This window comes from Malaclemys terrapin, chromosome 3 (assembly GCF_027887155.1).
Source record: "Malaclemys terrapin pileata isolate rMalTer1 chromosome 3, rMalTer1.hap1, whole genome shotgun sequence".
Taxonomy (NCBI): Eukaryota; Metazoa; Chordata; order Testudines; family Emydidae; genus Malaclemys; species Malaclemys terrapin.
Genome location: NC_071507.1, coordinates 149,315,432 through 149,343,215, shown reverse-complemented (window position 1 = coordinate 149,343,215; position 27,784 = coordinate 149,315,432). Strand labels below are relative to the sequence as shown.

The following is a 27,784-nucleotide window of genomic DNA, read 5'->3' as shown; positions in this document are numbered from 1 at the left end:
AGATGTTTCGGTGTTGCTCAGTTTTAATCTTTCTTTCGTTGCCTGAAATAAACAGAAAACAACAAACTGTAACTGTTTTTGACTTGTTCCCAGCCTTCTCACGTAAAATCTACTTTATCAGTGCTTGAAATGTGAACATCAGTCAACCAGTCGGCAGTGTGTAAATCCTGTCCAGACCACGCCACTGTGATGTTCTGATCAGGACTCCCAGAACTGTAAGCCACTGTCTTACCCCTCTGCCTCAGCAAATGAGAGCTTTTCTGCTGCTGCTAAGCTGTGTGTCAGCTTCCTGCCAGTCCAGCCTGTCTGCCTTGCCAGCAAACTCCTCGAGAACCTGCCAATTTAAAACCGTCTTGTAGGTAACAAGCAATTCACCTCAATTCCTGAGTTCCCCAGAGATGTCTCCTGGTGTATTCACTGGACACCCACAGAAATTATGAAATTCAATGCTTCCAAAGAGACAGAGCACATATCAGCCTGTTAGCTTAGCTGAAGATTCACATTTTACTTCAATATAACAGCACTGAGATGTTTATAGTAAAACTAAGAATATGTTTATTTACAAAGAACAGATTTAAATGATAAACAAGGGAAAAAGACAGCTATGGTTGCAAACAAAACACGCTTTTTAGTGTCTAAAATGTAATTTTAGCAGTAACAAATTGTTACAAGTTAGTTTCCTCACATACATCAAGTTACCAGCATCTCTGGTCCTCCTGGCCAAGGGATCCAATTTTCACAGGCTCAGAGAGTGCTGTTCCCTGTGTTCCCTAAATGATAGTTAACTAAAATGTCTTTCCGCACCTTCTATTACCAAAAATCCATAGTGTCTGTCTCAAGAGCCAGGAAAGCTTCCTGGGATGCAGATTCCCTTCTCTCTCTCCCTCCCTCCCTCCCCCCCCCCCCCCAGTGTGCTTACTAAATTGTCTCCTTTGCCACTCATTAGCTTGATGGCTTTGTTTAGCTTATATGTAAATATACTTTCCTTGTACTCTGTAATCAAGCCAGCCAGACATGCCAATCTACATTCCTTTATCAGGCTTGGTGTATGCACTGCCTTCCAAACACACTTGAAGAACATATATTTCCAGCACACTCACATATAACTCTTTTTATACAGCCTGTACACAATACTTTTTGGGAACAGTGTGTCACTAGTCTGTTTCTATATGATACCTTACATGACACCTTTTTATATGCCACTTATGACAACTGTGTGTTGTGGGTACTGAGTGTGTCAAGCCTGATGTGAGTTGCATTATGGTGGGCCCTCTGTCATTTGGCATTGAGGGGCACCCAGGGCCACAACTTATTGGTTAACTTTTCATGTAATAATCTCTGCGTCTTCTACCTTGATGTCCATTTTTCATGGAAAAAGAATAGATCCACAATCCTGTTTAGGCCCTGTGTAATATAAATGGTGGTAAAAGCACAGCTGGGAAATATTTAATGCTCCCAATTTAATTTCAAATAGAAAAATTAAACCTAAGCAGTTTATTGTCCAAGGTGTCCTGCAGTTATGTCTGGGTAGCATTAAAAATCAATTTGTGTTTGGAAAAAAGTATATATTTTTTAAAGGGGGAGCAGGTAGGGAGGAAGTTGGAAAGGAGGAAGAATGATTGAGTCTTAATGTATTTTATATAATTTTAGAATTTAGAAATTGGGGAGGGAACTCCAAAAGTTTATAAGGTTCATTTTAAAATGTTTTAAATGTCCCCCTTTTTAAAAACAAACAAAACCTCTTCATTTTATAATCTTCATGCGACATCTACTACCACACTTTGGGTGGCTGAAGGCACAAAGGAGCTATGTATCTGAGATGTAGCTTAATGGACAAAAATATCTTAATGTTTTCTGAAATATATTTCTGAAACTTTAAGAATTTAAAAATGTTTTGAGTGGTGCTAGTTGCACTTGGTTCTTAGAACCATTTCACATGTCATTAAGAATCACAGCACAGGAGAAACTTTTATGATCATCAGAATGCTCAAATTGGCACTTAAGATATACTGTAATATAAAGTACCCTATGTTGAAGGTGTGAAGGAGAAAAGGTCATAATTTTCTCATCAGGTTTATTGTGACATTCTAAACTGGGATTCAGAGCTTTTTAGAATATTTTTGTATTCATTTTAGGAAGTCATTATTTTTAATCAAGAATATATTGTTTAGACTTCTTAAAATTCTTGCATATATGTTGGAAAGTAATCCAGTAACCCTGCTGAAAAACTAGAAATAAATTAAATTTAAAGATCAGTTTTTCCTGTTAATAATTTTTCATATTAATTATTTTTCACAAAGTGTTGAACTCCAAATGATTCTAACACTGGAAAGTAATATTCTCAAGCCAAAAATTGACATCTCACTGAAGTGCTTTATCCTAATTTATCTAAAATACATATTGTATTGTTAGTGTTAAGGAAATGGAATTGGAACTATATTAAGCTGTATCCAAGCACTTTAAAATCTCCTGTTCGTTTATTCATTGTCATTAGAAAAGTTAAAATTGTCTCTTTTGGTGCATGGGAAAAACTGTGGCAAAACGGTATTTTCCCCTAAATATTTTTATTTTTTCTATTTTAGGAACAAGAACTTTACCAGAAAGAAGATCTAGGAGTCAATGAAGTGCACTATGTAGATAATCAGGATTGTATAGGTATGTACTTGAAAAACATGTATACTGTGTCATTAAAGTCTTACGGTCCTGGAGCACAGTGGCTTTCAATAGAATAGACAAAATATGTTAAGTAGTGTAGTAATTTTGTGTATCAGTGACCATCCCAGCATTGTGGATCCTGCCCTGGGGTTTTAGTCTCTGATGCTGCAACTGTGTCTGTGTGGATTCAGAGGTCTCTTCACTGATGCAGTTGCAAGATCGGGGCATATTTATTTTATTTTATTGTGGCCATTGTTGCAGATGACCCTTCACCTCTCTAAGTACTGCCTACTTCTGCCCACTGAGTTGTTTCTGCAAGTTTATTTTTGTAGAGAGCAGGCCAATAGTTTTGGCAGAAATTAATTCGGGGAAGAGTCTTCTGCCCTATTTATATAATAGTAACACACAGAACCCCAATCAGTAATGGAGTCTCATTGTGATAGGTGCATATAAATAAATGCTCAGACATCGAACTTGCCCTGAAGATCTTATTATCTGAGAGTGGTGAACGTGTGGAATTTTCCAGGTAAATTAATCAAAGCAGATAATGTGAGGTATACAGAGCAATATTTTTGTTGTGTAAGGAGATTAAAAGATCTGTGAACCAAAGCACAGAGGTTTGTATTTAAATTTTTTTGTCAGATTTTTCCCCTTACACTTGTTGCTTGAACAGGGTGAATTAAAAACAAAATAAAAACATAGGTATTGCTTAGTATCAGAGGGGTAGCCGTGTTAGTCTGAATCTGTAAAAAGCAACAGAGGGTACTGTGGCACCTTTAAGACTAACAGAAGTATTGGAGCATAAGCTTTCGTGGGTGAATGCCCACTTCATCAGACGCAAGCCTGATGAAGTGGGCATTCATCCATGAAAGCTTATGCTTCAATACTTCTGTTAGTCTTAAAGGTGCCCCAGGACCCTCTGTTGCTTTTTAGGTATTGCTATTGCTTTCAGGATGTGGTGAGAGGGTTAAAATGGTTTATCTGCTCCAACTTCTGTTACCCTAATTGGGGTTATCCAGTATGATGAAGAGAGAAACTGACTTTGACATGCAATTCAGTGCAGCATTGACTATGGTAGCTTCAGGATCCCCATCTAGGGAAGCAGTGATGATGGCAGGGTACTCCCATCTGGCATCAGTTGCAAAGTCACCACTGGTGGTTCCTTCTGAGCATCTATAGGTGTGTTCAGATATCTTTCCTCCGAGGCAGACATGGACATGCATCACTGGCTCTTCATTGGCCACTGGTAGCCATGTCAGGCAAAGATGACTGCTGGCTGCTGACAGACCAGTAGGAGATGATCCAGGGAAGAAAACCTAAAGGGTAGCAGCAAGAAAAGTGCTGTCTTGTTATATGAACATAAACCAGCCCCATCTGGTAGTCTGATATGAGTACATTTCCATGAATGTTGTCATGGCTCAAGGAGGTTCCAATTCCTACAAAAAAATCATTTTTAATTATTTCAGATGCATATTTTTTTTTTCAAATGTGCCCCGGAAGCAGAAAAGGACTTTGTTATGTTAGTTAAATGGATGAGAAAAGACAACAACACTGGTTTCTGTATAAAAATACATTTTCATTTGAGGCTTTGCTTTTTGTGTTGCTCACTGTTCAAAAAAGGAGCCATATGAGACTGAGATGTGTGAGTATTGCTTTATATTGCACCTTCCAAAATGTTCCAACTTCCAGTGACATCTGATAATTTATCATCAGTAGACTCCTTAAATATAGCGTTGATTTGATATGTCTGTAAATCTCACTGTTCTCTGCCTCAGTAGAGATTCAACTCTTGCTTGACACTGGATCTTGGGAATAAAGGATTCTTCTGCCTAAATCTCTGAATTTAATATAGTTTCCTATAATAGAATTAAGGCAGGGCAGTAATTGCAGTGAACATCTGTAATTAGTATTTGAATAGGGTACAGAATAAAGGTAAAAAGAACAGGAGTACTTGTGGCACCTTAGAGACTAACATTTATTAGAGCATAAGCTTTCGTGGACTACAGCCCACTTCTTCGGATGCATATAGAGTGGAATAAATATTGAGGAGAGATATATACACACATACAGAGAGCATAAAAAGGTAGATTATGTTGGCTTAGACAGTTACTTTTCAAATCATCATCTTTTCCTTTTTCCAAAGCCAAGGTTGGGTTAGGGCCAAGATTGTGAGCAGATTTCACGCAAACCTGTTTTGAGCTGCCATTTGAGCCTGTTGTTAAGGTGTTGCCTGGATCGTTTTATATACCGTGTTATACAGCTGTTTTCTCTCTCTCCATGCAGTCTTCCACAGAGAACAATTGCTGGCAGTCGGTATGGGGTCATTTTAGTGACATGGTCAAACCATTGTAGTTAACATCTTTTGACGATTGTAGTCACTCACTGCACTTTTTCACTTTTCTGTGGTTTATCTAGTTTATCTAGTGTTGTTACACCTACGGCCAGTGGTGCTGGAACAATTTGTAAATGATGGAAATGCTGCCACATCCCCAGCACCTTAGTTCCAGCACCTATGCCTACAGCACAGGAACCTCATTTCAAATGTTTGTGGCTTTTGCTCCAGGCTCTTTGTCAGTACCCATGTTTCACAACCATAAAGTAATGTGGGTACAATGACTGTTTTTATATAAATCTAGTTTTAGCTGTCACAGACATTGATTTAACTATCCCAACATTTTTATTCAGGCATGTGAACATTCGTTGTCAATAGCTATCTGCCTTGCTGTGTCATCTTCACATCATTTGTTATATGTTATGATGGAACCCAAGTAGCATAAACCATCTACTTGTTGGTTACTACACCACTGATGACTAGTTTAGCCTGTTGCTTGATTTTTGTTGTTGCCATTAGTTTGGTCTTTTGTTCATTTGTTTTTAATCCCCATTCTTTGGATGTTGTGTACAAGTTAGTTGCTGCTTCTTGGTTGCATTCCTCCACAGGGAGTATCATTACAATATTATCTGCAAAGTCAAGGTGATGGATAATTTCTCCCCAATATTCTGGAGCATCCACCGATGTTACTAAGAGAGTATTGGACTGAGTGTGCATCCCTGTTTGACTCCCCTTTTCACTTCAAACCACTCTGTCGACCCACCACTGACTCTTATTGCATGCCAACTTAGGCTGTACAGACACTGCGATATTTGAATCAATTTCCTGCTAAAACTATACCATTTGAGTACTTTTAACAGAGCCTCTCTGTTAACGGAGTTGAATACTTTCTGAAAGTCAACAAATGTGCAAAATAGATTCGTTCATCTCTCTCTCCTGACCCCCTTCCCCAAAGATTTGACACAATACAAATCACTGATCTATGATGGACCATCCAGGTCTAAAGCCAGCTAGTTACTCAGAAAGGATTTTCTCTGCTTTTCTTTTCATTTGGCCGAGAATCACTCTACAAATACCTTGCTAGGAATGCTGATAAGACTTATTTCTCGGTAGTTGTCATAATCTGTCAGCTCACCTTTCTAAAATAGCGATACAATAATTTAGTATTGCCAGGTTTCAGGGACTTTGCCCTTTGTCCCTGAATAGTTTGTAAAGGAGCTGTACCAGGTGTCTTGTTGACTTTTCAGGGGCATGATTGCAGTTTCTGATTCCAATATGTGTCTTCCTTCGTTGTTGCCTTCACGGCTGATAGCCTCAAAGACTATTCGTGTTCAATAGCTGATTAAAATAGTCTTTTGATCTTTATCTACTATAAAGTTCCCCTGAGCATGATGTAGCTGACTTGTTATAGGTGTTAACTTCTTTGATAGTAATCTGACTTTCTGAAAAAGCCCTCTAGCATTACTTTATGTAAGTATTGTTCAAGCTCTTTGCCTTCTCTCCCAAACCAGTCTTTCATAGCTTTTTTTAAACCATTCTTTTTAATTCCTTGTGGAGCTGTCTGCATTTCTTTTTTCCAGTCCGGGCAATCTTTAGCTTTCAGATGTTATACTTTCTATTTCTTCTAGATAGGTTTTCAGTCTCTGGTGTCACCTAGTCTTTCCTTTTTTGGATACGGCCTCACCCCTAAAAGCTCCTTGCTCATGGCAGGAATTTATGTATTTTGCCTCTTCCCAGAATTGTTCTACTGTTGTGTTCTCTAGGTCTAAGAGAGGGGCAAAGTGGCCACTAATGGTGTTCTGAAAGGTCACCATAGTGTCTGTATTTTTCAAAGCTTTGATGCCATAGACCCCTTTGTCATCTTTTGCAAATTAACATTTCAAAAGCCTAAATACAAACTTAGACCAATCACTGCCCCATGGTCTGAGTTTGTATTTAGCTTTCTGTAGATCTTGCAGTCTTGGACACTTGTTTTCCAGTGTTGTTTTACTAAGATGATGTTGATCATGTTTTTTGTAGTATCATCATTAGAAATCTTTGTTTCTTTATTGACTCATCTGTGCTGATATGCTGTGTGTTATTTAAACAGATTGCTTCAGTTCTGTGCTGCCAACAATCTGTCCCCTTACTCATTTCTGTGCCTTCTTTTCCCAGGTCTCCCAGTCCATGTTTTCATTCCTCAACTTGGCAGTAAAGTACCCCCTATGTTTTTATGATTCTATGATTGTGACCAAAAAACCTCTAGAGAGGGTTCTGGGAATCTCTTCTTGATGTTCATTGTAAAATTGACTTATGATGCTGTCTTCTGCATCCGTTGTGGGTGTGTAATTTTGTATTCTAGTCACATACCTTGTAGTTTAATGCTTATTATGTGAGATGACACATGTATAGCTTTTCAAAGAACTTTAAGCTTTTTCTGGTAATATTAAGGCAACTTCTTTTGTTTGGTCATGTCTGTCTTTCCAAAGTAAATGATTTTACAGTGCTTTATGGAAAGTTCGCCACTTTCAATCCTGTGTGTTTCACATATTCTGAGACTGTCTATAGAAAAGGATGTAGTTATAGTTTTGTTAACTAACATTCTGGCTTTGCTGCATTGATATAGCGTTCTCATGTTCCATGTTCCAATGTGTACTCTTATTTTGTTGCCAAACAATCTGTTTGTTTTTATCTAGCCAAATTTTTGTGGTAGCGGAAATTCCCAAACTGCTGGCACAGATCTTTTTGGGCTGGGCATAGTCCGATCTAATTTGATCCTTGCCTGTTTTGTCAGTTTCTTGGCTTAGGTAAATACCTACACTGAAGTCGAGGCAGCCCTCTCCTGGTCACTACTCATGAAGGGTGCTTGAGTTGCATCATGAGGAGGTTAGAGTGAGGCATTTAGTTTGTAGCCCCCACTCCCACTTAAGTTACCACCACCCTCTCCAGTGCGTGTGCAGAGATAGGTGCCTGAGACTAGAAAGCCAGCACACCACGCGCAGAGCCACCTGAACTAGACAAAGCGAGATGCAGATGAGTAGGGTGTCCTAAAAATTGGGAGGGGTGGGGTTTAGGAGACTTTATCAAGAGTTAGGTACCTAAGTCTGGGCTGCAGGGAGGCCAGGTTTAACGCCCCCTATCCCTGCTGGAGAGAGAGGATTTGAACAGGGGAGTTTTGCCTCTGAGGAGAGTGTCATAACTACTGGTCTATGGGACAATCTGATGTGGCTCTCCCATCACTCTGATTGAAGCTGTTCCATTTTGGATAAATAGAATCATGGAGCAGGGGGGCTGGACCCTGGGTCTTCCACCATCTAGATGGGTGTCCTAACCACCAGGCTATAGAGTCATTTTCTCTCACTTTCTGGCCCAATGACTAAGTATTTATCTAAATTGGAGCAATTTCATCAGGAGAGATTGAGGAGACCACACCAGAATATCCTATAGCCAGCATTTTAGAGCACTCTCTGAAGAGGTTGGAGACCCCCGCTCAAATCATGTCTCCCTATCAAGCAGAGGAAGGAGTTGAAGCTGAGTCTCCCATATCCTGGGTGAGTGCTCTACTTGCTAGGCTAAAAGCTATAAGGGACTACTGTGACAGATTTATGTTACCAATCTGCCTGGGGCGTCAGGTGATCAGGCTGAGGCTGCAGGATTTTTAGGGGAGGAGATGGAAGAGCACACCAAGTGACTGAATTTTGAAGCTTTATTAATAAAATAATAAAATAACAGCAGTGAGTGTTGGGACTGCTTTTATGTTACTTAAAGGAAGCAAGAAAGTGTTAGTACCCTAGCCTTAACCCACTTTTATACTTACACATGCAGTACCCGAGGCTGACCAAGCCTGCGTGTAATGTAAGAAGAAAAGGGGGGAAGGGTGGATGGGAGTTTTTGTCCCGTACACGGGTTGTTTAGGGTCCGCTGTGGTTTTTTACTTGCTTTGGCTTTTGGGAGGGTTTTTAAGTCATGGGTTCTTTTGGGGGTGTTTTTGTTTAGGGCCCTCTGTTCCTGGTGCTTTTTGTACCAGTCCAAACTGTTTTTTTGTGGCCTTTTCAGCTTTCCCCAAAACACACCGGTGGCTGAGAGATAGTTAGTTAGTTATTTTTTCTTTGTTGTTTTATTCCTTTTCGCAGCCCCTGCAATTTATTCAGCCACTCTCCTTTCTCACGGCTGGTTGGGGGAGGGGTGGACTCCCCTAATTCTTTCTTGGCAGGTAGCAGAGTGTGTGCAATGGTCTTGGGCTGGAGTCAGCTCCTTATCTTCGGGTGTAGCTGGAACATCAAGTTAACCTGTTTGTTTTGGTTTGTTTGTTTGTTTGTTTTCTCCCCCTCTGGCCTTTTGTCACCTGTAAAGAAACCTTTCATTCCACACTTACACCTTTAACCCTTCCCAAAATGTCTTGCGATGCTTGCAACAGTGTTAGCAACATGCAATGCTGATCTGCCTCCCCAGGGGACCCCCTGAGGGAGGGGGGACCCCTGGGTTGTGACATTCCCCTCTTGATCCCAAGTCAACATTTTGTTGTGAGGGGTCACCATTTAAGTTTTTACCCTCCCTTGGACACGGTGGCTAGGGTTACTGTTGGTTTTTTACATAAACAGCAATATAGCACAAACAAAATGGTTAGGGCAGCAACAATTGCATACACTAGCCAGTAGTGGCTTCTGGCTTTATTAGTAACATAGCATAACATGTTTTTTGTTGGCATAGATGCCCCATTTGGATGGCTGTGACAAAGACAGCTTTTTTTTTAGATTAAACGTGCTGCCACACTGTAAAGGAGGAGGCATTTGTTTGGAATATGTTAGTTGTTTGTGTGTGTGTGTGTGTGTGTGTGTGTGTGTGTGTGTGTTAAGGGCAGGAACACATTGGGTGTAATTTATGAAAAATTAAACACAACATAATTAGAGATATTAACCATACTTTGCATAACGGCGGGCCAATGCATTGCAGAAATGATGTGCCTGAGAGCGTAACAGCAAATTAAGGGACACCCTGGGGTAGGTGGTTTTTTAAACACACGCAGAGGTATTGGTAAACACACGGGCCTTAGTGGGGGCATATTTTGATGCTTTTTTTTTAAGCAGACGTGTTGATTTATTTTACAAAAGTGACCTGGCAGTGCCTTTTTTTTATATATATATTTTATCTGAGGGGGCTTTATAAGCCACAGCTGCTAAGTGTTGCCCTTTGCAATTTATATGTGCTGATAGAAGATGTAGTCAGCACATACTGCTTAGCCATGTTAGTGGGGGGCCCCACCTTGTATATGTTGCGATGGGCCACCCAGTTTTAGAGGCAGCCTTTTTAAAGGCCTGGTTGGATTTTTATAGCAGGGGCCCTTTTGGGTTAATTCCGTTTGGGATTTTATTGGGGAGGGATACGCAGGGCCAGGGGACCTGAGGCTTTTGGCAGGGGGACGCCCCTGGAAAAATACTCAGGTAATATGTGATGCCACATTTTTAGGATGCTAAGCCACAAGTGCCCCCCTGCCAGTGGATAATTGACCTTTTTTTTTTTTTTTTTACCGTGGCTAATTTTGAACAGTGGTAAAATTAACAAAGGAGGACAAAAGCGTTGGACACCCAAGGATTTTTATAGATATGCGCTACTTTTGTGTACGTTATATTATATTAATAAATTTTGCAGGCCTGAAGCAGCAAGAGCGGTTCCACCGCTTTTGTTTGAGGTTTTCCTGGGCTTTTGCTATTACTGCTTGGTTTTGTTAACAAAGCAAAAGAGGAAAGAGAGAGAACAACATGAATGCACCTATTGGGGAAACTGAGGCACAGACCAAAAACTCCCTAAATTATTAGTTGTTTTGTTACAGCCCTTTTTGGCTTTTATTATGGATGTTGTTTACTTGGTTTAGGAGGTTACAACAATGATATTGCATTTAGCGTTTAATAATTGCTATTTCCTGCCAAAGGGCCTTTTATTTTTCTTTAGGCCATTACATGAGGAACAGGGTTTGCCCTTTGGGGGTTCATGGGAGGTTTCGGGGGCCACCCACCAGGTATTTTCCTGTGGCCTTGCTGTGTCTATCCGGACTATGCACTGTTTTTAAGGCACCTCCCCTTTAGCCTTGCGCCACTCTGTGGCTCAGGCCCCATTAGCGGCGTGAGCCAGGGATAGCCTTTGGAGGCATTTTTTAAAAATTATAATTACTTAGATAATTTTATGGATATCTGGAAACCTGGATGGTCCAGGCAGGTGGCTGGTTTACAACCGACGCCCATGACGCCATGACCAGAAGCCTAGGGAAAAACATACGTTTTGAGCTGATTGACATGTGCCCATTTTAGGTTTTTTTGGTAGTTGAAGCTGGTACGCTACGGGCGAGATGCAGTTTACAATGGAGTATGGACCCACCCACTTAATGTTTAGGGTATGGGCTGCTTTTTTTAGCTTTTGTAACATTATTTTGTTTTTAATTTGCCATTTTTGCATGTTTTTAATGATGGTTCTTTTTACATTTGGCCTTTTTAAAATTTAAAATGGCTTTTATGGCTTTGCGGGTTTTATATAGCTTCTTTCTCAACTGGGCAAAGCTGAGACTTTTTTGGTTGGGGCAAATAGTAAATGTGATTATTGGTAAATATAGTATTTACATTATATTTATATTTGTTTATTAGTGGGTTGCTAATATTTAATATATATATATTTTTAACTATTTTCCTCTAGTCAGATTTTGAATGAGTCCCAATCTAGTAGGCATGCTGATAGCACACTTGCCGGATCAAGCTCTGCAGGCAAGATAGACTGGGAAACACCTATCTGCACATAGTTTAAGGGGCTTAAGTATGAGAGAGGCATCCAGATAACTCGAGAGATGCACTGGGTCTATGCACAGAGTGGGAACTTAGGCACTTCAATACTTTTAATACATAAATAATTTAGGCGCTGAGTGAGCTTTGGTGCCGACAGGGCTAGAGATCAGCCAAGAGGAGTTTTGTGGATTTCAGTGGTGCTTAAAAGTGGAACTTAAGCACTTTAAACTCGAGTTTAGGCACCGAAGTCCCTTTGAGCATCTGGTCCTAGATTTCTTAGTCATTTAGCATTAACCTAAGAGCATGGGTATACTTATTACTATTATCTTCAGAAAACAGAATTCACACGTATTAGGTCTGAGGGTTTATATAAACAGTCAAAGCACCGTGGCTTTAAAAAGCAATCATGCCCAGTGCTGCTGTGAGTATGCTGAAGTCTTTTCAGCTTTTTTAAGCTTTTGGTCATCCTCTCTTGTTGTTGCTATCATGGATTTGTGATCCTTCCTCATACTGTTGATTCAGCACAGTGAGAAACCTGTGTGAGAGACTTTTAAAATCAAAACTGTGTATAGGCTTAAAAGACCTAGTACACCAGTGTATTTCCATCATATCCCAGTTTCATAGCTGGAACTTGACAACGAGCTACAGAATACTGCTTAAATCAATAGCTATATATGCCAAACTTGTTTGTAGTGATTAGATTTCTCCTTAACCTAAATTAAGATGGTTGTAATAATTATACGGTACCATGTTGGTAATATTTTTGATGTAATATTCTTGTTCTGATATGTAATTATATATAGCACTTTCACAAACGTATTGATTTCTGTTTTACGAATAGATCTGATTGAAGCAAAATTAGTAGGTGTGCTGGATATTTTGGATGAAGAAAATCGTCTTCCACAACCAAGTGACCAGCATTTTACTTCTGTGGTGCATCAAAAACACAAGGAGCATTTCAGACTATCTGTAGGTTTACTTATGACCTCTTCATTATTTTATAAAAATAAGTTCCCAGAGTGGATGCTAATATGATGTTAGAAATCACTGTGAATAAAAAAACAAGTGGAATCCTCCAGTGATGTTCATGCAGTCTGGTGGCAGCATGTTGCACTCCCATTCAGAAAATCAGTTCGGGTCTGAAGGATGGCAACAGTAGGCAGCCCTAATCTCTCTCTCTCAATGGACCCTTGGAGCTTTCTTGGCCAGAATGATGGCCAAGGCCAAGATCATTCCAGTGCAAACCAGTGTTTAGACTTTATCGAATGATTTATTGAAAAGTAGAAAAACTTTCATTTTAGAAAGTGTTACGTATTCATCTCTCCCTTTTAAAAAAACAAAGTGGGACTGGTGTCTTAACTAATTCTGTGAAAACCTTTCTTTATGCAATGCCAATCATACGACATTCAGACATTTTTACAAACTAAACTCAGTTTAGGTTTTATTGAAAGGTTCACTAAAGGTTTAACTTCTGTAAAACTTGTGCATAATTTTAATTTTAGTGGATATCACAATCTCCCATGCATTCTAATAATTTCCAGCTATGAAAATAAAATAAACAGGATTTTCACTTAGATGCTTTTATTAAAGGCAGAGTGGATACCATCAAATAGCCCTTTTCTCCTTATCTCTCCAAATTCCTCCAAGATTTTTAGCTTTGAGTTTTGGCAAATATCTGTTTAGTCCAATTTTCTCAGTTTCCCAGTTAGTACTTTAAAGATGAAATGGTAGAACCACCTGGGATAGTGTTTTTTGTGTGTCTCCTCCCCCCCCCCCCCCCGGCATATACTGTTAGAAGACTAACACAATCCCAGACTATGTATTTACAGGCAAATTTTAAAATACAAAATCACAAGAAATGCCACTTCCATAAATACAGGCAAATTTAACAAAAGTATGTTTTCCTCTAAATTAATACTTATTTCCTTAACTGGATTCCTGTGCTATGAGAAATTCTTGTCAGACGCTTTAGGTTTTAGTAGTCCGCTGTTACTTGCAGCCTTTGGTTCCTAGTTCTGGCTCTGATAGTTGGATACAAGGTGAAAGATCCAGCTATTCAGCTCTTAATTCAGAAGTCTACACAGCTAATTTGCAGCTGTTGTAGCTTCCATCCCGTGACACCCCATGCTTGGACAACTCACCAAGGCAAATTTCAGCATCACTGTCTTACTTGTAAATAATTTCATCCAAAAGATAAATTTGAGCCTCTATCCCCTATTATTATGACAATACTGTGCACCAAACAAACATTCTATGCCACCTGTGGGAATTAATGTTGGACTAGGAAGCAGTTGTGATGATAAAAATTATTAATCTTGGCAGTTGCAGTGGCATTTTACTGTGAGTTGCAGGCTCATTCAAACTTGAAAAAGCTCGGGATGAAGAAAAAGTTTGAATCCCAATGAACTGAAATAGTGGAGTTTCTCACAGCTTTAATCTTAACCTGTAGGAAAGACAGAAAATATTATTTGAAAATTTACTGTTTGAATTTTGTCCCTAATGATTTTTCTGTGTAACATGGGTTTTTATTGCAGATTCCCAGGAAGTCTAAATTGGCTGTTCACAGAAATATCAGAGATGATGAGGGCTTTATTATCCGACATTTTGCTGGAGCAGTGTGCTATGAGACGGTAACTTGATTTAACAAACTCATGTTAATTATTTCATTTATACTGCTCTATTCTCCTTTATATTAGTATTTTCTTACAAAAGCTAGGAAATTGAGACCGCTTGGCATAATCAGGCAAGTTAAAAATTCTTCGGGTTTAACTTTAAATGACCTTCCTCTCCCCCCCCCATCTCCCCAAAAAAAGACATGGTCACTTCAAATTCTTCTTTATGATGATTAACCCAATACGTCTAACCATTATTTAATCAATAGAAGTATAAATATAATAGCTTGTTGTTACTGTTAGCAAAATTCTCCTTGATTCCAATACCATAACATTGGGTGCAAACTTCTCAGTCTTTGGTTTTAGTTAATTTAGTTGATAAGACTGACCTTTTAAATGCACCTTCAAGTTAGCAATTAAAATATCTCAATTATTTCTCACTTCATTTGCCAACCCTAATATGTACTAGTTAAGGTCTGAATAATAATTCTGCATTTCTACAGCACCTTCTAAGGATCACAAAGAGCATCACAAGCATTAATATATCAAGCTTCATAACACAGCTGAGGGGTGAGGTAATGAGAGCTGAAAATAGAAGCCAAGGGTGAAATTCTGATGCTATTGTAGTCAATGGGAGAACTAGCACTGACTTCAGTATGGACTAGGCTTAGCCAGGATTTCAAATCCCATCTCATGACTTCCAGTTCCATGCTTTAAACATAAAACCAGCTTTTCTCCTTTTACTATTGTTAGTGTCAGACATAGACAATAAATATTCTACAATTACATTTTAAATATTTTTCTCAATATATTTTCCCCCCTCAAATTCCTGGTATTTTACCATTAGGTATTTTTGTTGGGATATTTTGACAAAGGACGTCTTTATGTAGGACAGAGTAAACCTATTAGTACTGTGAAGTTTATATGCAACGCTTTACTGGTTTGTTTTCTTTTCAGACCCAGTTTGTGGAGAAAAACAATGATGCTTTGCACATGTCCCTTGAATCTCTTATATGTGAATCCAAGGATAAGTTTGTCCGGGAACTATTTGAATCTACCACTAATAACAACAAGGATCCCAAACAAAAAGCAGGAAAGCTTAGCTTCATCAGTGTGGGAAATAAATTCAAGGTATTGGAATATTAAAAATGAGTTCTTTCCTTTATTATGTTGCTTTTAAATTGCTTGAAATGAATGGAACTTTAAGTATGGAAGAATCAGATGAGTTTCATGAAAAAAATCCTCTTAATCAACTATTCTTCAAATAAAATGTAATAAAACCACATATTCAAGTTAAATGATGGCCTGTGCTATGCAAATAATGAAGATGGTTTGAAAGTAATCCTTGCTTTTATTTTAAAATGCAGCAGCTTATAATTCTTTTTTTTCCCCAAATCCAAATAATGCTTTTGAAGCATAAGTTCCAAATTCTTGTTCTAAATCTGGAACCTATAGTTCTAAATTTGACAAAAAGTGTTCTTCCATTCTATTTGAAGGTGTAGAGGTAACAGTTTGTCAGTAAGTTGCCACCTCAAAATTTAAAAGCTAACCTTAAAACTGGTTTTCCTCATTTAAAATGGTGTACAACAACAATAGTGATTGCTTTGACAAACATTTTCAGTGTGCTGAGTACTTCCTTTTTCACTACCTGACCATAGTATCTGATGCTTCTCCTAATTTTTTCCTTTCTTCCACTTACTGTAAAGCTGACCTTCAAGCCTTGTCTTCTCCACATGTTTTCTACTTCCTTTCCTCTTTCAGCAGTTTTATTTTTAGCTGGATTATTTCAGCTCAGGATGGCTAGAGAGAACTATAGGGAAGTTGAGAGAGGAAAAGCAGGCACAGCCAGGGGCTGCAGGTAAATTTATTACCTTAATGGACTCATTATTTCATAGCTGCTACAATTTCAGCATGAGTTCTTCTTTTCAATACATCAGTGTTCATAATGTTTTGTACCTCTGTGGCATTTTGAGTGTATACGTTCTACTTACAGTAATTCATTAGTGTTAATTTCCCAGACATAACACATACCCTTAATGAACACTTAGCGCATTGGAAATTTCAGTTTCACTTCAGATAGCACTGGGGAATGTATCACTACCATAGGAGGCTTTATTTTCTCTGTGGTTTAAGACTGGAAATTCTTCACTTGTCTATTGAGAAATGTGAGTAAATCAATCTTGAATTTCTCTAATTGTAACAGTTACCTAGATAATGTTCTAGAGAGAGAGAAGTCCTTGTAAAAGACAAAGTGACTACATTTTAGAAAAAGATAATCTGGTAATGCTCATCAGGGAAATAGACTATATAAAATGTAAGCATCTATAACATAGAGTGAAGTAAGTTTTAAAATGAATACCGGAGAGCTGCTGAATGCAGACAATATTGACACTCATATCAATAATAAAATAAGATTATTTGATGGTTAGTAAAGAAATTGTTCCTGCGCTTCAAATGACTTCCCACCTCTGTCTCACTTCCCCCACCTTCCTGCCCCAATACCCAATAACTAAGTCAGACAGATTGGTTGAGTGAATGATGGGCAAGTTAATCTGGAGAGGAACCGATACTTTGTGAGCAATAGACGCTACTATTGATAACAATGGATCAAATTCTTAAAAGTCCTGAGATTCTGCAGTTTCTATTGAAATCAATGCAAGATGCAGGTGCTGAGCAGTTCTCAGGATTTGACCAGTGTTTCCAATAATAGCACCAGTTTTGAAAGTGTGCCTGATTCATCTGAGCAACTTGAGAGAAGATGAACCCATTTACAGAATTTGTTCATGGGTCACACTGGATCATTCCTTGTTACTGAATCATGAGCATATATACATTTTGCATAAAGCAGTTATTGTTTGTTAAAAAACTGCATATTGATACTCCATTATTTCCTCCAAAACAATGCTTATATAAAATACATTCCTTAGTAAATTTAGGTAAACATAAATAATTTGTTTAAAATTAGATAAGGAAAGTATGTAGCATCAGTGAAATCTGAGTAGCAGGTTTGCTGGGCGGGCCTGCCCAACTTCTCATGACACTCCATTACTCATCCCAACTGTATGTGCTACAGTCCACCAACTTCGTCTGCAAGAATAACCAATAGACCCCTTCTTTCTCTGCAGGAGAGACACTGGTAGCTTTAGCTGGAGCAGTAGCAATGTTTTTGGTAGGCCCCAACATAGATCGCTGCACACTAGGTGCCCTGAGAATAATAGACCAGCTAGTCTAAAATAAGAATTTTGAAAACAAGCCTCTGTTTTATGGTACACAGTACAGTAGTAATGGCAGAAATGTGCTTGACCACTTGGTATCAGAATTTTGTGTAAAGTCACATTCGACAATCAGTATTGTAAGCATCAGCAAGTCAAACATTACATTAGTCTGTGAAAGATCAGGCTACTCCCCTGCCAAAAATTTAACCATGTCTCTTGAGCTGGTTCCCCACTTATGTAAGTCCTAACCAAACTCTAATATGTAGAAGTTGTAATGTGCTACTCAGATGCCTGTACCTGTAGTTGAGGCCTAAGGCTCTCATCCTTTGCTGCACACAGTCATCAGGGCGTTAATTAAATTCTCAGTGTTTAAATTCCATCTAGGATAAATATAGGATTCCCTCTCTCCCCCAAATAAAATGAAGACTTATCTGCTGATTGTCATATTCAAAGAACAGTTCAGTGTAAAGTAATTCTGAGGATTTTAGCTGGCCAAATATATGACACCTTAATATTTAAATCAGAATCTTAGATAGCCTTGAGTCAAAGGTGAGCACAGCATCTCTTGTAAAGACAATTAATAAAAAAAAAAAGTGGTATTAAATGTCTTGATGTGCAAACTGTGTTGGGAATGTCCTTATCCATGTAGTGTTTGACATACTGATACACATTATTCCTTACTGTTTGTAGCTTTTCAAAGATTTTAAATTTGATTTAAACTATTCATATCACTGCTGTCCAATCACTTTCCTCATTAACTCTACTATGTATACAACATTTTCCTTATTTATTTTCCTACTGGTGTATGTACTTTGAATATCTAATAGCTAATTTTCAGACAATAAAGAGATATACGCATGCTATTATTATGCCATTCAACACAAGAGTATTCAACATAAGCAGTTTCCTTGGTGTCACTCAAGTATTCTTGCATGATGTTGTCTAAGATTTGTTCATGTGTGGTTTATCAAATCTGAATGAGCTACTATTCACACACACACCTAACAATAACTCATGCATGCAATAGTGTTGTCACTCTACTGTGTACCTAATTTATAACGATCATAGTAAGACAGACACTTTATGGTTCTCTAATATGAAGTATTGAATTGTTTCTTTTTTTTTTTTTTTTTTTTTTTTACAGACTCAATTAAATTTGCTCCTTGAAAAGCTTCGCAGTACTGTAAGTATAAATATAGATGCAAATTCTGTATTTTCCTTTATCACTCCTCTCACGTTAACAAAGAGTTTTGGCTTAAATTTAATGTTTTATAATAATAAATAGTCAATTAAAATTATCCTGTTTTGCAACCGGATGACATTTTTGAAGTGTATTGCTACATGGGTGCTTAATATTATTAAATTTATAGACTAAATATTAAAGTTACTGAAAGGAAAGTTTATTTTGTATTGTAGCATGGAAATTCTACCAATTCAGATAAAGTGCATTAATATTACTTAGTTTTATCAAGTCTCCAATTCCTTTCCTGATCATTTCCCTTTCCTCTAGTTTATTTGCTTCTCACTCATGGGTACTCCGCCATCCTGTGTTTGATTTATTTTTGTGACCAGATTTTGAATCACTATATATCTGTAGTTAACTCATGAACAGCCAGGGTTTTGAACAAGTTCTAGGAAAACTCTTAACTCTGATAATTTTATTTTTTATTTGTTGTAGAGTGGCACTTTTTTTCCATCCCCTTTTCACTACACATTCACATTTTCAAGTGTGAGAAGGGAGTTTAGAAAATCTAGGGATGAATTTTTATCTGTTTTTTTGGCAATTTAATCTAATACATTCATGTAGATGAATTGGTAGCAGGAAAAAAATCTCATACCACCACCTACATCCGTACTCCCAATATTAAAATTAGTTCACATTCACTTCATTCACTGTCTCTCTAATCCTCTGCTGTGATTTGTTTCTGCTTCTCTCACCTACACACCTTAAAACTCTACCTGGCGGTAACCCTCCTTCCATAGCCGGTCAGCACTGCTGGTAGATGGAGGAGTTTGCTTTACTTCTTTATATTTCAGGTCCAGGATTTAGAGGAGCATATTTCTCATTTATTGTAAATTCTGTTTTGTTTTATTTTTATGCAGACCCTCAGAGGATAGTAGGCATGAGTTTCAGTAAAAGATGCTGATTGTAACTACCAAATGGCTGATATGCTTCAGTGTTAGAAAGGTTTGCTGCATTAAAAGTCTTCGAAGAAGCTCTTGAGCCAAATTAATTGATTTTTAAAAAGCTTTTGTTCATTAGTGAAAGACAAACATGACTAACCATGTTTCACAGCCTTTTGCTATTTCCTCATGGCTTCTGGAGTTGCACAGCCATTTGTCTGATTTTTAACTTCCTGATTGCGTCGGCTCCACAACTCATTGCTTGATCTCTCAGTATCTAGAATTTGGCTTAAAAAGCCACTATACCTTTTCTGTCTTTGATATGGATTTACAGAGAAGCAAACAGTCTACTCTTGCAAGCCCTCCATTAATGTGTACTCTATTTCTTAGAAACCTCTTCTGTGCAGGATACATCTTCCTAGTATTTTTGTAGGTCAAGAAGTATTCCCTATCAGAACAACTGCCTCCTTGTCATTAAACAGCTCAGTTCATGAGAGGATATCACAGCTGATTGTATCCTTATGCTCTGTGATAAATATGAACTAGCAGCTTCCTGTTCCATACTTAAATCTCTCTCCTACGTTTGTCTTATCCTGTGAGTTTTTTTAAATTTCTCTCTTCCTTTTTCATTCTTTGTGTCTTTCTTCAGTGCTTAGGGCATAGAAATTAAGGTTTCTATACATGACGAGGGGAATCCAACCTATATTTCACACATCTTTAATCTGGATAACAAATTCTGCTTTACTTGCTGGAAGATTACCCATTAGTATAGAGAGAGTTTAGCTCAGGAAATAGATTTCAGAATTAGTGGTGTGTTACCTCACTTTTCACTGAGTCAGAGGTACCATACTTGTAAAGTTATATATTTACAATTACTTCCTCTGGCCACATTGTTAGAGAAATCAAACTGAGTTATATTTGAGCTTTGGGGAAATCAACAACTCTATAAATAGAGGTGGAAAAACATTATTTTAGCCAATGAAACTTCTTTTAAAAAAAATTTAGATGTAGTAAATTATCCTGCTTATTTAAATAGGATAGTAATCGCTAAACTTTATGATTTGATCTAATTTCTTAAAAGCAAAATTAGATCATAGAGAACCATTAAATTTTTGTCCATTTATATTATCTCTGCTTTTTAAGCTTCAGAATGGTGTGGGGCCTCTCCCTATTTTCAGTATTACTTTAGCTAATGTCTTCAGACACTTTGGTAGGAACACTACAATTCTTCTTGTTTATATTAGGGTAGTATCCAAAAATATGCTTAGCACGTCTCAGACGTAACAAAAGACAGTCCAGAGAGCTGGATCCTAGTCATCGAGTATGTTTTGCCCTGCCCCAGACTTAAAGCTGGCCTGAATGACCAGTGAAAATTCCTCTTTCCTAGGGAAATCTTAGAACCAATGTAGCTAAGTGTTCGTCAGCCCTCTTTCAGCCGTTGGAGTATTCAGGAACTTGTCCAGGGGAAGGGGGCATGGCCAGGGTGCTACTTCACTCCAGTGGTCTTAGAGTTACCAGGATTGGGGGCATAAAGGTGACATACAGCTACCTTTGCCCAACCCTTTCCTTTCCTTCCCTGTCCCCCAGGACCTGTGCTGAGCACAATTTTACAGCTTGGCTGAGATTTGGTCCCAAGAGGAGAGGGAGAGAGATGCAAGGTACAGTCAAAGTGGTCACAGTGAGGGTAGTCACAGGTCATATTAATCCCAATTTTATTCTAACACATAACATGAATGGGGATAAATGTTGGGGAAGACACTGATATGTTTGGGCTGGTGAGCCAGGGATGAGTGGTTAGAGAAGGAACGATTTTGAGGGATGAAAAGTATGGAGAGAAAGATGGTTGGAAGCATAAAGAAAGATGCAAAGAGATGGTATTAGTTGCTAGTCTTTTTCAAGGAAGATGATTGCAGTAGTGGAGCTAAAGTGCAACTAGACTAATGCAGTAATAATTGGATTCAGTTATTGGTGGTAAGAAAAAAATTGTTGAATGAAAAGAAGGTGAGGTTCTAATTTACAGTTTGAACTTTGAGATCAATTGCGTCAAGATATGTTGAGTGCAAAATGGATATGAAAAGACTGAAAAGCATAAAAAGTCAGTTTCCCTTTTTAGAAATCTAGTACTATTCCTTTGTTCTGTAATTTTTAAATGATCACTTATTCAGAAGGTTTAAATTGATGTAGATTCTGCTAACTTGTTGTCTTGACAATAGGGGTCAAGCTTTATTCGCTGCATCAAACCTAATTTAAAGATGACAAGTCACCATTTCGAAGGGGGACAGATTCTCTCTCAGCTTCAGTGTTCAGGTAATATATGCCTCTTACTGATTTCTGGTTATTTTTTTTTATTTTGTGTATTACAGATTCACACAAAGTTGGAATGTCTGTCATTGAAACAATGTTTCCTTGTTTGGACAAATATTTCTGTTCTTAATTTAATGGTCTCTAGATACAATTAAGTGATTTGTATCTAATGAGTATTTATTAATTAATTTTGATTCTCAGTAATCAGATAATTATGTTAATTAAATGTATTTTTAATTAGACTTTTTCAGTGTTAAAAAAAAAAAAGCTGGCAAGCACTATGTACTCAACAACATTAAAATATACAATACAAATTCAGATTCACAATGCATTTTATAAGATCGCCCATGTAATACTTGCTCAGATAAGAAAAAGTCTAGCAACCCCTACATTTGATCACTCTTTAATCCTCTACCCTCTTCCTCTCCAAACACCTGAAAATAAAGATGAACCTTGTAGTGTGTCCCAAAAGATGGACTGAGCAGAGGGCATGGGTTTCAGAGTTGAAGACTCTTTACAAGAAACACCTGGTCAGCACTCTTTTCATGTTTAAACTGATGGTGTTCCAATTTGAGCACATCTGCTGAACTTCAGGAGTGTTGCATAGAACAAGAGGCAGTACCTCAGAAAGCCAGGTCCCAAACTGCTGAAGGATTCATATGTTAATACCAACACCCTGTTCTCTGCCTGGAAACAAATAGACCGCCAGTATAGATCATGGTATTATATGTTCTTAGCATGAAATGCTCCTTAATAAGCAAGCAGCCGCATTCTGCACCATCTTCAGTTTTCTGATTGATTGGTAGATGTATCCCCCATTTTGCACTCATTGTAGTGCTTGAAGTGTCAAGTGTATGAATGGCATCCATGGAATGATATGCATCTGAAGGGAAAGGTGTGCTTTTCTTGCTAAACATATCTGTAGAAAAAAACACTCTTGCTAACAGCTTATATCTCAACATCCAGCAGCAGAGAAGGATCTAACAAGACCGTTCCATTGTGCACTTGTCATAGATTCATAGAGTTTAAGGCAGATGGGACTGTCAGGTCATCTAGTCTGACTTTTTGAATATCAGAATTTTTGAATATTAAATTTCATCCAGCTACCGGGGTATAGACCCCAGTAATTTGTGTTTGACTAAAGTGTATCTTCCAAAAGCCATCTAGTCTTAATTTGAAGACTGCAAGAGATGTGATTTGGCATGAGATTTCTGCCATTTGCACTTTAACAGTCTTTCATATCACTTCAGCTATTGCAGGTAAGCTGTAAACAAGAGTGACCTGTAATAGTGAAGTTGCAGAGCAACTTGTTTAGGGGCCACGGTATCTATGGACAAGTACTGAAGTTCATTTGAAGTTCCACTCAATTATCAACTGAATTTTCTGTTGACTAAATAGTATTCTCCCTGAGAGCTCTCTGGTTCCATTACCATCTGAGGGTACACCATCAAAATAGGCAAGGTGCCACTCTGCCCTCAAACAGAAGAAGGTAAATGGTTGGTCTGTAACCATTAGAGTAATCTCTACCTCCTTGAGGTCCAATCTCAACCAAAATATCAGATCTTGAATATGTCCCACACTGTGAGTTATGCCAGAAACCCCCTGGTTGTCATCCATGAGCAGAAGAATTGCCATCTGAATGGACTCCAAAATCACCCTGTACCATCCGTTTCAGTGACTTCAGCCATGTAGCTTATCCGTTCAGCTGAGACCTCTGCAGTGCGCCTGGGCTGATCCATTGAAAGTAGGCCCACCTGAATCCTGCCCCACAACTCAAATGCAGAATGAGTACAAGCAATCCAATCTAGTTTTTTTTTAACGATGCTGCATGGTTACGAATCTGGAAATACAAGGTCCTTTTAATTTTTATGGTATTGTTTACAGATTTATTCAGCCTTGTTCTTGCACTATTATGCTTGATATGAACGGTTTACTGGGTTACTAGAATGAACTTACTCCCAGAAAATCATGGTGGCACAATATAAATAAGTCAATAATATTAAATTGAATCATTCTTCATAAGTCCTTTATACACTTTTCTGTCCAGGTGTTTGTTTCCATTATCCTTTTGTGGGTTCAGTAGTTTGAGCTTAGTTTTTCTACAGAAGTTCCTGGTTCAGCATCTAGTGTTTTGGCGAGCATACTTATATTTGTCATGCCAAGTTATGTTTAAGTAAAAATTAGCTAATCATAGACACACAAATGCTTAACAATGTTGATTGAATTAGGATTCCATTAACGCCATTATCAGCAGCTAATAGAACTTGGCTATGTTTGTGAGACTAAACAAATTAATAGACTAAACTTTTTATTTTTCACCATAAGCTTCTATAAGCACATTTTTGTACACGTATTAATCTGTTTCGGTAAAATAACAAATATACATAAACATTAAACTTGGGGGGAGAGAAGTAAAGTTTAAGCTAGAAAAGAGCGACTTATAATATGAAATTTTTAAAAAAAGGTATTAATGGAAGTAAATCAAAAGGCGAATGACAGTAGCACAAACTTCACCAAGAACAAATATGCAATAAGGAAAGGTGGCAAAAAGAGTCAGTAAAAACAATCACAAATAAAATTAAAAATGAGATGCACAAGATCTATTGCTAGGAATTTTTCAAAATTAGCAGAGACACGTGGCTGGTTGTATGTTACTTAGCTGCAGGATATAATGAGATATGGAATTGGGGGGAGTGGGTCAAGGATGGCTCTTGCTTCCAAAATGTAACCCAATTTTCCTAGTTTATTCATTCTGCTAAGTGGTATAATATGTTAATATTTAACTGCCATGGAGATTGTGGTGTTAAGTATTTTGAGATCATTGCATGAAAGAGAGTATAGAAGGCATGGCATGAAATTCCTGTATCTGTGCTGTGACACTCTTACCAGGCAACTTTGGAGGCATTTTGATGCATCAAGACATTGATATTTTTGGGCAATTTTGGGGCATCCCAGAGGTTCTCCCACTAATTCTGAGATCTGGGGTGATTTTGAAACTCTCTTGCACTCCGGCTCATGGCATGAATTTAGCCTTGACTCATGTACTCTCTGGCATTGCAATGTCTGTTTTAATTACTGTTTGAAGCATCTCCAGCCTTTTACTGTTTTGGGTAGCAATAAGTTGCACCTCTGGAGATGATGGCAGTATTTAGGGTTATCTATAATAGACTCATTCCACTCTGCCACTATCTCACCAACTAAGGCACATCCCAGCATTATATGTAAACGGGGTGTGCCGGCATAGGTGCTAATGCCAGTCATCTGCACCTTTGCACTCTGCACTGCCTCTCACGCTGACATCATTGGTGTGCCATCGTACACATTAATAGTCTTTGTCTGTTCAGAAATTATTGGGACGCTGCTTTAGGCAAGGAACAGCAAAGTAGTGGATCTGCCAAAAAAGATTTAATAGAGTAACCCACTGAAGTCTGTTAGTTGCCACGTATCTGGCAAGGACTCAGAATATTATTGCAGACTGTCTCAGCCATTCAGGAATAACTTCATATAAATGGCCATGTAGCGGGGTGGTTACCTGCACCAACTCTAACAGGGTAGAAGCCAGCCGGGGAGAGGACTAGGGGCTAGGAGAAAAAGCCCAAGCTGGTTGGGGAAGGAGCTACACCTGGGCCATGCCCCAATCAGGGCAGCAGGGCCTTATAAGAAGGCCCAGGCAGCCAGAAGCTGAGCAGAGTCTCTCCTCTAGCTGTGGAGGGAGACCGGCCTGGCTGCAGGGGAATAAGAGGGTACCTGGGAGTGAAGCAGGGCTGGCTTCACTCCCAGGTACCCTCTTGAGAGCCAAAGGAGCAGGGGAGATACATCCTGGTGACTCCCCAGGCTGCAGGGCCTGGTCCCAGGCCCACAGAGGTACTGGGCGGTAGAAGAAGGCAGCAGGTCAAACCCCCTTGCCTGTGATGAGTGGCTTTTATACTGCAGTCTGCCCCAGTGAGTGGGCTAGATGAGGACTGGCAGTAGCCCAGACTGAGGCGAGGTGGGGGGTAGTGGGTGGGGGTTTCCTGGGGAGGGGAGATCCACAGAAACTGTTGGGGTATTGCCAGTCGGCAGCACCCCAGAGAAAACAGGCACCGGGGTCTGGGGGGAACACGGGGCCCAGTTGTGATGGATCACCATCCTGCAGAGGTCGCTCCGGGCTGGAAATCGAGCTAATTCCCTGAGAGACCAGCAGGAGGCATCGCAGGGGTGAGTCTGCACACTTACAGACCATTTGACTAGGAAATGGTGGATGCTGGGGCCAGTCCATGCAGAACCACATACTACATTGGGGACTTAGGCCAAGCATTTGAGCATGTCCAAGTGGCCTAAGCCATTAATTGCTCATTAATATGAAACAACTGCTTTACTTAAATTTTAATGACATACATATTTTTGTGTGTATTTCTGTGAATATAGGTATGGTGTCTGTTTTGGACTTGATGCAAGGTGGCTTCCCATCACGAGCATCGTTTCATGAGCTATACAATATGTACAAAAAGTATATGCCTGCAAAACTAGCTCGACTGGACCCTAGACTTTTCTGCAAGGTAACAACCACCTGAGTGCCAAATGAATTGTCCATATTTTTTTTCTCTTCATCTCTGATAGAAAATATTTATTTTGGTTTATTTTGTGCCTTTTTTTGTGAAATATGAATGAAACTGATTTTTTTTCTTATGTTATAGGCACTATTTAAAGCCTTGGGCTTAAATGAAAATGATTACAAATTTGGATTAACAAAGGTGTTTTTTAGACCTGGCAAGGTAAATAGTATCTTTCAATTGCAGCTTTTGAACATAGAGTATTGAAGATTATGTAAACTTCCAGAAAAGTATTGCCTTAGAGTGAAAATATATTGCATGCTTAAAATAAAAAAGGTTATAGCAGAGAAACAAAGGTTTCCCATTAAAACATATCCATATTCAAATCATCTTTCTCTGAATATGAGCATTGCTGTTGCTGGAGCAAAGGGACGAGAAGCAATTAAAGCTTTTATATCTAGGAGTGAGACTTCAGTACAGAGATGTAATTGTCTTACTCAGTAACATAATTATCCAAAAGCTGAAGATTTTAAAAAGTGGATGCCGTTAAGTTATGCTGGTATGTCAAGGTTTTCAAAAATGTCTTGGGGGCTTCTCTCTTTGGGTACCCAACCTAAGATACCTTAAAGGGGTACTCAAAATGAGAAGTCTCTTTGGAAAATTGTAGCCATAAATCTTTATTTTGGCACCTAAATATGTTTCTGGATTTTCAAAACCACTGAGCACTCAGCAACTGTCAGAAAATGCCTGGCTTGGAAGTAGTCATTTCTGTTATCAACAGAACCTATTAAAATGTGAAAGCAAAGTTACCTTTTCACGTGTTTGAATTAATTGGAAGTTGAACTGAAGTTCCCATGGTTACAAGGTTCTATTTACCGTACTGATATTTTATCTTTGTCCTCAGTGCTCTGTTAGGTTATAATGTTGACTGTCTATTTTCTATCTATTCTTTTGTTATGTAAAACTGGTTATGTATTTAGTTTGCAGAGTTTGATCAGATAATGAAGTCTGATCCAGATCATCTAGCGGAGCTGGTTAAACGAGTCAATCACTGGCTTATCTGCAGTCGCTGGAAAAAAGTTCAGTGGTGTTCTCTCTCAGTGATTAAATGTATGTAATTTAATGTTGTTTTTTAGTAAATCAAAATATACTAACAGAGTATAGCACAGCAACTGGATCGTTGCTTCGTAATTTGAACAGTATTAATTAAGGCCCCCAGCCTGCAAATACCTACTTGCTTAACTTCAGGCATGTGAATAAT

At 38.5% G+C, this 27,784-nt stretch overlaps 1 protein-coding gene across 10 annotated transcripts in view; it reads left to right on the top strand.

Moving 5' to 3' along the window:
* Positions 1-27,784, top strand: part of MYO6 (myosin VI) — a 163,209-nt gene that overhangs the window by 97,857 nt on the left and 37,568 nt on the right. For all 10 annotated transcript variants that reach the window (XM_054021868.1, XM_054021874.1, XM_054021873.1 and 7 more), the window contains 9 exons: positions 2,583-2,655; positions 12,578-12,705; positions 14,271-14,366; positions 15,306-15,479; positions 18,708-18,746; positions 21,901-21,994; positions 26,399-26,529; positions 26,668-26,745; positions 27,504-27,633. In XM_054021868.1, coding sequence (XP_053877843.1) covers positions 2,583-2,655; positions 12,578-12,705; positions 14,271-14,366; positions 15,306-15,479; positions 18,708-18,746; positions 21,901-21,994; positions 26,399-26,529; positions 26,668-26,745; positions 27,504-27,633 — 943 coding nt within the window. The remainder of the gene's footprint in view (positions 1-2,582; positions 2,656-12,577; positions 12,706-14,270; positions 14,367-15,305; positions 15,480-18,707; positions 18,747-21,900; positions 21,995-26,398; positions 26,530-26,667; positions 26,746-27,503; positions 27,634-27,784) is intronic.